At 42.4% G+C, this 13514-nt stretch overlaps 1 protein-coding gene across 1 annotated transcript in view; it reads left to right on the plus strand.

Annotated features, from left to right (window-relative positions):
- kdrl (kinase insert domain receptor like) overlaps nt 1-3650 on the plus strand; it is a 61264-nt gene extending 57614 nt beyond the window's left edge. The window contains exon 30 of the mRNA XM_049585522.1: nt 636-3650. Coding sequence (XP_049441479.1) covers nt 636-819 — 184 coding nt within the window. The 3' untranslated portion in view covers nt 820-3650. The remainder of the gene's footprint in view (nt 1-635) is intronic.
- The last annotated feature ends 9864 nt before the right edge of the window (nt 3651-13514 follow it).

Genomic DNA, 13514 nt, shown 5'->3' on the forward strand with positions numbered 1-13514 from the left:
ATAATGATTTGCTATATTTGCTGAAACTGTCACTACATTCACAAAGAAGTACTTAAAAAAGATAATCAGTGAAAATAATCCAGTTCCTCCTCCAGCTTGTAGTGCTTCTAAAGGCATTCGCTAGAGTCCACCACAGCTGAACCAATCAGAGCCAAGGAGTCTCTAACACAGCCGTCGATCACTGCTCGTGAACTGTGGTCAAACTGTCAAACAAGCCAGCGCTGATCAAATATGAATCAAGATGAGAGAACGTTTGCTCTGGTCGGTGGGCGGGGCTGAGATTTAGCTCGACTGTTTTCAACGTGGCAGCAGAGTCACAAATATTCTCATTTTACAGCTAAACAGTACACTAAATATGTTTCTGAAAACATTTGAGGTGAGAAATAGGCAATGCAGCAACAGAATCTGTCAGTGATTGACGTGATTGACAGCTGCGGTAGAGATTTCTCGGCTCTGATTGGTTGTGTTCGTTCACGGTCATTGAGGTCATTGGAGGCGAGTAGTGTAACATTGTGTGTGTTTTTATATTTACAAACCTGCTTGAAATCATGTATTTTGAGTTGAAATGAATCATGTAGCAGCAGCCCTGGTGTTATTTCCCTGTTATATTTATGCCGTATCTCTGTGTGTTTCAGGATGAAGGCAGTGAGCAAGAGTAAAGAGTCTGTACTGACTGACACAGAGAAGGAGAAGTACCCGCCCACAGTCCCCCCTCTGGACTTCAGTCTGGACGACTCTGCCCTGGACGACAGTCTGGAGTGTCACAGCCCGCCGCCTGACTACAACTATGTGGTGCGCTACTCCACCCCACCTGTGTAACCTCCTGCTCCGGCCCTGGAGAAAGGGACTGACAGCCTTGAGGCCTTTGCTTTGTTCTCCACTGTTTTGACTCTTATCTCTGGACTGTAGCAACGTTTGAGAGGAACACACATGAGATTCCCTCTTAACGTTTTTAGAAAAGACGCTCTGAAACAAATCATGAATCTGCTCGACTGAAGCTTCCAACTTCCAGGGCGTCTGCTGAGCAACAAAAGGAATCCTGCCGACTGTTGATTCCTTTCCAGCTTTCAGACGCAGGCTGACGTTAATGCTGCTGGTCCGTTCCACATTCACTGTGATGTCAAACAGCTGGAAACAGGCTCAGGTATTTCTTTCATCTACTGTGAAAACTAGACGTAATGATTCCCACTTTACCGCAAATCGGATTCAACTACAACCTTTGATTATATTGAATAGAGCCCAGAAAGAACAAGAAAAGAAAATTAAGGCTTTTCAAGGTTTTATTGAGACTTTTTTTTATACATTTAACTTGATTAAAAAAGTGAAAACTGGAATGTAATTTGTGAAAAACTTAAAGGTATGCTATGCAGGAATTGTCAGTTACTGTTTTATAAACACAACATTAACACTTGGCCCTCCTCCCTCCTCTACACTGCTTGCACATACACTGCAAGCTACTGTTGCAGGACCTGTAATATGCTAACTAAGCTAACTGCTGGCATCTACAGTACATGTCCAACAGAAAACAGGTCAACTCCCCATAGCTCTTCATCCCCATCCTCTCCTTCAGTGCTTGCAAGTGAACGTAAAAGCCAGCCCCAATTTTACTCTCATTTTGAGACTATTTCACTTGGCGTTTTGCCTCGCTGTTATTGCTGTTTATTTGGCCCTGTGTTCATGATTATCATAGCTTCATCTTGGATTTGTGCTGCTTACAGAAGTCCTGACCTCAGCTGCGCGCTGTGCCTAGGAATATCCCAAACACAGCAAAATAAGAATAAAGGCCATCTTGTGATGGGATCAGTGGCCCCTTCCGTACTTCCTAACCCCCTACTTCCAGCCCTTTTGCTCTGAGCTCACCCATCTTCAAACTCAGCCTTCTTTTTGATCTTGGCTACACACCTGTAAAGTTTCATGACTGCAACCTGAACAGTTGTGACAAAATCTGTCTGCAGACATACAGATAAACACCTGCCAAAATACTTAAAATGGCTTCTGTGCTAGTTCCAGCTGTGACAGTTACCACCAGTACCACATTTTACCATGATCTCACATACACACACACACACACACACACACACACACACACACAGAGGCAAGAGGTGAAAACAATGCCAGCTGTCGTGATGTTATTAAGGCTGGTAAAAATACAGGCAGAGGGCAGAGTCTCTGCAAAAAAATACACTGCCACACACTTCTAGAGGGTCATAAGTGATGACACAGGGGGATCCTGTATAGTATACCTTGAAAAGAAGATGTTTTTGTAAAGTAACCACAAGTAAAGTTTGTTCAAAGCAAAAGGCAGATGGACAACAACATCACATTTATTATTAATCATGAAAAAAGTCTCTTATTCGAGTTGTTATTGCTCCTTTAAATCCATAAAAATATCAGCTCAACTAACTCAGGTTGACCCAGAGTGACTCTGTCAGGCAGAGGTGGATGTTTTTTTAAGCTCTCCAGTTTATGGAAAATCACAGGTTAATGGAGGTTAATGGAGGAAACAGGGTAGAGTTGAGAGTGAGACCAGACGGGTCAGATTTAATGTTACAGCATTTAAATGAAGAGTTACTGTAAATGCAGATTCCTCCTCCTGTGATGGTTTTGTTTGGTCAAACTAAAAGGAAAGTGTGAAGAGAGTCTCATTTTGTTTTTTAATGTACAAATTGAGTTAGAAGTAGATTTTTATAGGAAGTTAGGAACAGAAGAAGCCCTAGTATAAAGTATTTATTTAGACTGTAAACACTGTCACGTAGTAACCAGTTCTGTTTGTTGATGTAGATTCAGAATTAAAGATTAACCAAAGGATTTTCCAGCTCAGTCTTCCTCATGTCAACATGTAACATCCCAACACTTCACTCCAGACGTATATGCTGTTTGTGCTGCTGTATTCACTCATAGTAAAGCTGAGGGAAACATGTATGTGGATGTTCTCCTCCGTCCTTCGTCTTGTGCTACGTGTTAGTAAAGCTTGCAGGGCAGGCTACAGAAACTCGCTGTTGTTATTTGTAACCATGTAAAATCTCCTTGTGTGTAATACCAGATGTAGTGAAAGTACTGTGGGCCACACTTAGCGTACACACACACCCCTGTAGAAACGCAGCTAGCTTGTGCTTGTCAGTGAGTAAACTGCAGTATAAAGTGGATATTGTGTATTTCCAGATGATGTTTGATTGTGACCAAGTTGTTGTGTTCATGTGGAGAGGAAGTGATTATGCACTGATACTTTATATCACGTATATTGTTTGTATTCTAAAGGTATATTATTATGAAACAGTGTTGAGGGTCACATGTTAAAAGATTTCTGATTTATTTTTATTTAACTCTAGTACATACTGTAGTAGGAAATTAACAATGGCAGTATTTGTTGTAGTGTTTCTCACCAGCTTAACATCATCTGTGTCATGTAGATTTGTTCACGTCTTGTAATTCTGTCTTATATTTCATTTTTATCACTGCTATCACAGTAACATTCAGTGGATCTAATTGCATTTCTTCACACATAACCTTGAGTAGTAAGACCTCCTCGCTTTTTCTGTTTTGTTCATGTATTGTAACAAGTTAGTTTTGATGAAAGTAATGTTCCCCAACACTGTTAACTGAGCATATGAAGAAAATAAATGAATAAAGATCTATATATTTATACTTTACTGGCAGTCTCGACTTATAACTGTTTGAGGAAACACATTTATTAATATCAAACTCATTCATTCATGGTCTTTGTTGTTTCTCTGACTTTCCATTTAGTACCAAAATTTCAATTTGTCCAATGTGTTACAGCTATGTGTTCTGTGCTGCTGTCCCTTTTCCCTACATTGGAGATCTGCCCAGGTGTGCTGCATTACTTAACGAGGTGCAGTGCAGTTGTTAAGGCCCTATGGGGTGAAAAAAAACTCCATCACTGACCCAAAATAACCACAAAAGTCATCTTATGTTAACCCTCAAATCCGTGGGATTTATTAACAAATAAACAAACAAACAAGACAACAAAAATCCCACGCTGAGAGGCAGCAGGACCAGCAGTCCACACACCAGAGGCCTCTCTTCTTTGCTGCTGGCACAGGAGCTCCTTGCCGGGTGCAGTGCACCTCGTTAACTAATGCAGCACACCTGCACAGATCTACAATGGAGCGAAAAGGGACAGCACTACAACACACATACAGCTGTAACAAATGTGTGCCATCAAAGTTTGGTTCAAGCTTAGGTCTTGGGAAACACATACTGACGGGTAGAAAGTCTTTGACACAACACTGGTGTTCTGAAAGTGAAAGACACAAGATAGGAGTGATGTTTAATATAACAGCATGAGCATCTAGTATGGCATATAATGTACGTGTCAGGCAGCGCTTTATAAACAATAACATGGCGTTATCAATCATTTACTGTCCCTGTTATTTGATCTCACCCTCTGCTCAAAGAGTAAGGAGCTTCAGAACCTCATTGACATTTTCAGTCGCTGTTCTTCTTTGAGTTAGCCACTAACTGCTATTTACTGTTTTTTAATTCTCATGCTCACAAAATGTGAAACCATTTCTGTCCCAGTGGCTCACACTTTAAACACAGACATCATTTTGGCCAAGTTTTTGCTACTTCCATTGCCGTCTTTTAAAGATAACTTCCCCATTCAGCAATTGTACCATTTATACAGAATAATGAAGCTGAATAACAGCGCGATATTCTCACCTTAAACAGGCAATGTAAAAGGGACTTGTGCCTGTGTGTCTATTTTTTGTGCGCTCTGCATCAGTTTTGCTGAAAACAATATGATTTATGGCGTCACTCAAAGAGACAAAACATTATTTCTTTCATTATTTCATTCTTCAGGCAGCACGATGGTGCAGTGCTTAGCATTGTCGTCTCCCCATGTCAGCATCGGTTTTCTCCAGGTACTCCAGCTTCCTCCCACAGTCCAAAGACATGCAGGTTAATTGGTGACTCTAAATTGTCCGTAGGTGTGAATGTGAGCGTGAATGGTTGTCTGTCTCTATGTGTCAGCCCTGTGATAGTCTGGTGACCTGTCCAGGGTGTACCCTGCCTCTCACCCAATGTCAGCTGGGATAGGCTCCAGCCTAGTCTGTAAAATAAAACCCACAGTATGACTGATATCAGAGAACTGCAGTGCACGCCAATGGTCCCATGACCCTTGAAAGCAAAACAATGTTAAAAGAAAAGCAACATCTACTTACAACCCCTTATCACAGGTTTCACTGTCAGCTGTACAACCAAAGGGTGATGTTTGTTTTACAGGGTTTCTGCACTTAAAGGGATAGTGCACCCAAAAATGAAAATTCAGCCATTATCTACTCACCCATATGTCGACGGAGGCCCTGGTGAAGTTTTAGAGTCCTCACATCCCTTGCGGAGATCAGCGGGGGGAGCGGCTAGCACACCTAATGGTAGACGGCGCCCCAGACTAACGTCCAAGAACAAAAAATTGAATCCACAAAGTACCTCCATACTGCTCATCCGTAGTGATGAGCCACATAAAAAGTTGTTTCGAAAAAGTCATTTGAACTCTGTTTTTAGCCTCACTGTAGCCTGTAGCTCTGTCTGCTTCTCTGTGCTCCACGCTCACGTGTGCGCGCACTCAGGGTGATCGGTGATCTCTGAAGAGCAGCAGTCTCGTCAGGACTGATGTCCAGATTCTCAAGTGCAGGCATTGCCAATTCCCAGTCTGAGAAGCAAAGACTTTCCTCATCCATTGGCATTGCCTTGCATTTGAAACAACTACACCACCAGGTTTCCAGTGCTGGACTCCGGTATTCTGCGGCTGGCTGAGGGTTAGACTCATGAGCTGTGGCGGCTGCTTCATCCAGTAGCCTGAGTTCCGCGTCCGTATACTCGGGCTCAAACAAATACGGCTCAACAAAGAAATGCTGTTCCTCTTCAATTTCAAAGTCTTCAGACATGTTGGGCTGTCCTTTGCTAAAAGACTGTAGTGCAAATTATCTTTTAGCTCTGTGGTTACGTTGTCTCTCCCTGCGGTGCACGTGTCACGTGATGTAAACACGGGTGAGCAAAGCTCATGCTTTTGCTGGTCTCGCGCATGCGCGCACACGTGAGCGCAGAGCACAGAGAAGCAGTCAGAGCTACAGGCTACAGTGAGGCTAAAAACAGAGTTCATAGGACATTTTTCGAAACAACTTTTTATGTCGCGGCTGCAGCACACTTGGATCACTACGGATGAGCAGTATGGAGGTACTCTATGGATTCAATTTTGTGTTCTTGGACATTAGTCTGAGGCGCGGTCTACCATTAGGTGTGCTAGCTGCTCCCCCCGCTGATCTCCGCAAGGGATGTGAGGACTCTAAAACTTCACCAGGGCCTCTGTCGGCATATGGGTGAGTAGATAATGGCTGAATTTTCATTTTTGGGTGCACTATCCCTTTAAGTAGTTTATAATGGAAGAAAAAAAAATCACCTTTATTTCCTGTAATCATCTCCTCAGACTTATCCTGCCGCCCCTCAGAGGGTCCTGACCCTCATGTTGGGAACCTCTGGCACGAACAAGTATGACCGGAGGCTTCAGACTATTCTTAACTCTGACCAAGTTGATTCACAGAATCAAAATGCCCCTTAATTATTCCCATTTGAATTCTCAAACCTTAATGAAATGGTCCGTTTGGATTGGACGCTCCAGTCCTCCTTGGACTGTGAGAGACTCACTTCCTCCTCCAGGACAAGGTGTCGGCAGCCTGTCTGCTCACCGGGACAATGCCTCCCTCCGAAAAGGAAAGGAAGGAACTCTTCATCATCCTGGTCACGACCGGAGGACGCCACACACAGGGCTTCCTATGGGAGCACAGTGCCCCTGGTTACCGGCACTGGGTGTGTCCAAGAGGACCACATGCCACAGGACAGGTTGGGCTCTTGACTGTCTCCGCTTGTCCTCACAGGATTTACTATGTTTACTGTAAGGTGAGCACCCAGTATTACACCCAAACACATATCAACAGCAGCCTCCAACTATTTCCAGAATATGAGAAACAAACAAACAGGGGAAGGATGTCGGAGGCGGGGGGGGGGGGGGTTTCATGACTGTCAGGTTTGTGTATCTACACCTTCACAGTAGTTTTCCACACAGGCACTGAGGCCACTGTGCCTGTACCAGCACGGCAACGGGCTCATTCAAGTATTAATTAAAACCAAAGATTAAAATTAGTCTTATATTATATTTTGTATAAGTAATCCAAATATAATTACCTGAAATCCTGAGTGCAGACCTGATCTTCCTCCATGTGCTATTTTTGTGTAGGCCTATTGTCCGTGGGACAGATGTAAAGCTCTGGCAGCAGTGCACTAAATAACTAACCTCACCATATTTATCACAGACGGATATTTACGAAGGAAGGGAAAGATATCAGTCAGTCAGGCCATGGCACCTTAAATTTGTGAAGAAAATGTAATTTTTCTCGTATGCACCTTTTGGTATTGTACCTTTAGAACCTTAAGTAACCCTTTCTACTGCAGACAGTACTCTTAAATATTATAAAATATTACGGTCAAATTTAGTATATTTTTTAAAAGCTTGAGGATCCAATTATATCTAAAGCGTATGTCATCCATGAGAGACAATAAAAACAAATGTAATGGTCAAAGTTGTCACATTGAAACATAAGGTGTGTTGATGGATTCATCTCATCAACTCATGCACTGAGTAACATGCAAGAAAACATTTCACCTTAAAAGTTGCCAGCAGTCAGCCCAGTGAATTAAGTTGTTTTTTTTCTCGGTCTACAGCTGCTAACTGTTAACTAGTAAAAATTAAGAGGCAGCAAAACATCCTCTCATTTTATAGTTGTAGTTTACTGATGCATGTAAAACTTACCGCAGTATGAACAGTGGTTACGTAACCTTCAAAACCAGCCACAACTCAGCCCTGAGCAGAGTGACTGTCCTCTATTGACCAATCAACAGACTGTGGTGTTCACAGCTCCACCTTTAAGTACTGGATCAGTGTGTGAGGTACTCCAACAGTGGGGTGATAAGAAATGGGGACGGCATGGAACAGTTCCATTGGTACCATCCACAACTTTTATTAATAACCGTTCTAATGCGCACCAAAATGAACTAAACTGAACCTGACTGCTTGGTGGAAACAAGGCTACAGTGATTTATTGATTGACTAAGGACCATGTTTAACAACAGCAAAACTATGTCAAAACATCTGTTTAAACTTTTGCACAACTTGCGCAGTAGTCTCAAGTCTCAGTCGTATGCTCAGTGCTTCTCATACACATGCAACTTTTATTAAAAAAAAAACAGTATTGGAGTCTGGCTTTCAAAGGAGCATTGATAAGTTTCACTTTCAGTTCAGTTTTAAATAGTAAGGTTTTAGTGTAAATGGTCCCCAGTCCAACACATTCTCACTTCGACCTCGTTACCATGCTGAGATGTGACATGCAAGGTACCCTGGGTGCGTTGGTTGTTAACGTTCTGGGACGCCGTTTGCACACAGTCTCTTTCAAAATAAACATTGGTACAACAACGCAAATTGTCGTTTTTTTTTTTTTTTCCCTTCAGCCACACACACACTTGGTCACGTTTAGTCAACAAAAGCACGTGGTTGAGTTTAGGAATAAAGTAAAGGGTTTGGCTTTTACAATCATATGGGAAGCCACCACCAGTCTCACCTGTGAAAGTTGGTGGCTGTTGGACCCATCCACCCGCCGCATTTCCCCCTGATGCGGTTGGGCACCATGAAACAGTTACAGCAACCGGCTGCACATCCTGCCGTCGTGAAAGGACAGCTTATCTTGTCAGTGTCTGATGCCAGAAGTCACTGACCAAGTGCTGGTTTTCGACAAGTTTACCCAGACAATAAGTACATGACGAATTCAAGATAACACAGCGTGATGAATGAATTTACTAATGGTCAATTTTTAGGTGAAGTATTCACTTAGGTTTAGTAAATGTTAATATGAAGTTATAACAGTCTGAGTTGCCAAATCAAGTGGATATCTACTTAAGTCACAGTCTTTATAGCATGCAATCTCATCTTTCTTTGCCTGCTGAGCTGCAGTGGACAGTAACTCACAGAATAAATGTCACACCAAAAAGAACACAACTGCAAAAGACATAGACTTCACTTATCTAACTCAGACTGCTGAAGCACATAGGCTACACATTGGCATGACTATTATTGGACCTATCCTCTAACTGTGTTGGTGTGATAAACAAGTCACCAGTTGCGAAACAGACACCAGTCAACAACATCATGACAATACTATGACCTGGATACCTTCTTGTCATTGTCCTGTGATCAGAAGTATTACTAAGAAAACCAGTGGGAGCATAAATCTGTCACCAGAGCAGGATATGAATCAAGGTGGGCGAAATATTGTGAAGTGTTTTGGCTCTGACTAAAATCCTACAACACTTTACTGAAGTAAGTTTTTAATGATGTGGACCAAAGTCAAAAATCACACATTTGCCTTGAGGGGCTTTACAGTATGAACAGCTCAATCCTTAGACACAGTTTGGATAAAAATAAACTTTAACTGGGAAAAAAAAGGTGAAACAGAGAGGAGGGATTCCCTCTTTGGATTCTGATGGGTCAGTCAGGACATTCAGTTCAAACATATTTGGTATAATAATCAGAGAGGTTCTGTTTGTATCAAGCACCACACCCACTGTGCGGCCTGTTTTTGTTTCCTTCGTTTAACAATTGAATGCATTAAAAAGACCTCTCCCCTCCTTGAAAACTTCCCAAAGCAAACAGATCTGCAAAGCGTTCCTTTTAAAAGAGGTGTTAATGAATGAACGTCTGGGAATACACCAAAAAACATCAGTGATCCAACTGAATCAGTGCAGCTTGAAATCCTATCATGCACTGATTGGGGCCATCAAACAAACAGTACAAAGGTTGCCCCCCCCCCTTTCCATATATAAACGGTCGCACGATGCTATTCCCAGACCCCTGCCCAAGAAGGTGAATGGTGGGTAGGCCTCTCACCTAAATGCACAACAATGAGCCGGATACTGCCCCCTTCAGATACACACATCAGTCCACCTTTAACAAGCAAGCTCCAGTCCAACAACACATACAGCTAAATAAAGATGCCTCCTCTATAATGGGCTTCACTTTGTGGTTCAAAGAACGGAGGGGAAAAAACAAACAGATCAGCAGCAGGTTAATAAACTGTCATGTGTAGAAGCTGTGTGAGTGTCTAAGGGTGTATTGGGAAACATGTGATTGAAGGATTTTAACTAAAAGACCAAACAACAGTAGCATAAAGTCAATACCAAGGCATATCTGTAAGCTGTTTTTTATTTGGTCACCAAATCATTTATTTTTTACAGCAGCAGTGAGTAAGATATTAAGGTGGTTAAAATGCATGTTGTGTAACTGCATAGATGTCACCCATTGGTTTATGGACCCCTGTTTTGAAGCCTCAAATTCAGCATTATGGCCGTCACCATCTTGGTTTTTGGAACCAGAAGCATGGATGTATTAAAAAACCTGGACACAGCATTGGAGGTTTGGTTTCAACAATGCAGTTTCACTCTAAAGTAGTCAAAGTCCGCTACTTGATCAGTGGCTTCTGGTGTCAGAGACCAAAAAGAAAATGACGTCCTTTCACTTCAGCATGATGTGCGGCTGGTCACTGTTATAGTTTAATGGCGCCCAGCGGCATCGAGGGAAACGTGGTGTGACAAGAACAAATGTTAAGGCTGCAAAAGTCCAAGTAAGGTGGTAGGTTCCAACAACCACCGACTTTCACCCAAAAGGCGGGTATTCGCTTCCCGTAAGACTGTGAAGCCAAATCCCGTTCTTTTTTCCTAAACCCAACACGTGATTTTGTTGCCTAAACCCAGCCACATGTGGGTGTTGGCAAAACGTAACCATGTGCGTTTGTTGTTGAACTAAAAAAATGTCAATTTGTGGTATTGTACCAACGTAGTGCTTTTGAAAGAGACTGTATGCAAACTGTACATTCCATGTGAAAACAGAAGTGTATTTTGAAAAAAGAACAGGCAGAACTTGACATGGTGTCCCAGAACATCAACAGCTAATGCACCCAGGGTACGTAGCACGTTTTATCTAGACGTGGACCAAGCGTCAGTATGAGGTCAGAGTGAGAATGTATTGGTTTCAAAGGCTGGCACTGTTCCTGGCCAGAAGTGACCAGATTTGGGTTAGAGGCTGGCGCTGTGGAGGAGTGAGGAGTGGATCTGACTGAGAAGCGGAGACTGTCACTCATAGCAGCCCACCATTAACTAGGCATAACTTTAAACCTTAATAACATGTAAACGGGTGAGTTACATAAAAATTCACTTCCTTTACAGTTGTAATGAAGGTGAAATTAGCTACAGAGATCAAAAGAGTTTTTTGTGCCAGGCTGTGAACATGTTATTTCTGTTGTAAAGTTTTTTAACATGGGGGTTTATGTGGATTGACCAGAGCCAGCCTCCAGTGGCCATTCGAGGAACTGCAGTTTTTGGCACTTCCATGTTGGTCGCATTTTTCAGCCCCAGAGATTATTGCTTGATTAGCAGTAAACACAAAATACAGCTGAGGCTGATGGGAATTTCATAGTTTAGCAGGTATTAAACAAAAGTATTTAATTCATTACGGAGGAGCATGAATGTGTGTGGCAATCCATTTAATAGCTGTTGAGCAGGGGTGGGGGCAAGGGGTGTTACAATATCAGCCCCATCTCCAACTGTAGCCAGTGAGTCTCCTGGCAATCGTTAATGTCTACACAAAATTTGATTGCAACACATCCGATGCTTGTTAAGATATTTCAGCCTGAACCCAAGTGGTGTACTAACACGCTCACACTGCCATCCATTGAGCCGTTCTGGGAAAAACTGTTCATGAACAACTTAAAAACATCAAGAACCAAACAAACATCTGGTGACTCCACTCATTAACCACTGAGATGCTGCACCCAGGAAGACTTAATGACTGACCCAATACAACATATACACCATATTAAAAAAAATCATTCATGCATATTCTGCTCCCACAGTCCCTGTTACTTGATCTCACCCGTTGCTCAAAGAGTAAGGAGCTCCCAGACCTCACTGTCTCTATAATTTGCGGACATTTTCAGCTGCTGTTCTTCTTGTACGAGTTAGCCGCTAACTGCTATTGGCTGCTTTTTAAATCTCATGCCGGTGGGTCGCACACATAACACGCTGACAAAAAGTGAAACCTTTCCCGTCCCTGTGGCTCACACTTTTAACACAGATGTCGATTCAGCCAAGCTTTTGCTACTTTCGCTGCCATCTTTTAAAAACAACTCTGTCTTCTGATTCTGTGATTGTAGCTTTAATAGAAAATAACGAGGCAGAATAACAGCGTAATATTCTCGCCTTAAACAGGCAATGTAAAAGGGACTTGTGCCTGAGTGTGTCCATTTTTTGTGTGCTCTGCATTAGTGTTGCCGAAAAACAAAATGGTTTATGGCTCCACTCAATAAGACTTTCATTATTTCATTCCTCAGGCTGCATGATGGTGCAGTGGTTAGCATTGTGGCCACACAGCAAGAGGGTTGTGTAGTTTGTGGGGACCAGTGACGTTGCTAAACTTTCAAGAACTTTAAACTCACTCCAGGAATCGAAAAGTGGCATTTTATTCTGGTTGGGCAACTCATATGTTATGAATTACTGAGTAATCTAAATTAATTCTTTTTTATTGCATCTCTTAAAAACGAAAACATCAGAAGCTTGTATTGTTGGTCTAAATTTAAATTTAAAAGGCCGGTGTGCCAGTGGGGTAAAAAATAAAATAAAATACACATATTGCACAATGTTAGTTATTCATAGCATGTGTTCCCCCTCTGCCATCCTGTTTGTTTACTGCTGACAAACAGAAAACAGACATATCAGATAAGAGCACAGTTTCTGATCACCTTACATAGTAAATCTGATGAGTGAATCAAATCCGTCTTTTTTTATATCGACCATGATATCACAAATCAAAACTTTGCCCTAAGGGATTTTAAAGTTCAAATAGTTTCCACAGAACTGCAACACAGCCATGTCAGTGGTGCTGCACCCTCGGGAGCCCTCAGATTCATCAATGCCCATTCAAAGGCAGAAGTGCAGTGAGACCAGCTCACCCACTTGCCCCCATTGTTTACCTCCCTGGTGGGGGTGAGGGGTGTATATAGTGCTCATGCACCAGGAGGGCCTGGGAAAAAATGCTGCTCACAGTGGCATAATTAATGTGAACATGATGGGGTTATTTTGGAACTCAGATGCATGTTTCTTTGTGTTAATCCCCTCTCTGTGAAACGTCTGTCTGGTTCCGGGGCTGCCAGGCTTCTGTCGGCCACCCCGTTGCTCTGTAAACTAAAATCTGTTTTGATGAGTCCAAACGTGGGACACCAGAACCTCCTGTGGGTAAATATGCAGCGGCTGGTGCTCTGGCCTCGTTTCATCTGCAAACATTTGCAGTGGCATTTTGTGGTTTTGTTCACCACACATCACATATGAAATGAGATGCCAGATTGTTTTTCTCTGGATTCAGTTGTTGGTTGCGTCAGACAGAATTACTGGTAGTG

The sequence above is a fragment of the Epinephelus fuscoguttatus genome, linkage group LG9, assembly GCF_011397635.1.
Source record: "Epinephelus fuscoguttatus linkage group LG9, E.fuscoguttatus.final_Chr_v1".
Classification (NCBI taxonomy): domain Eukaryota; kingdom Metazoa; phylum Chordata; class Actinopteri; order Perciformes; family Serranidae; genus Epinephelus; species Epinephelus fuscoguttatus.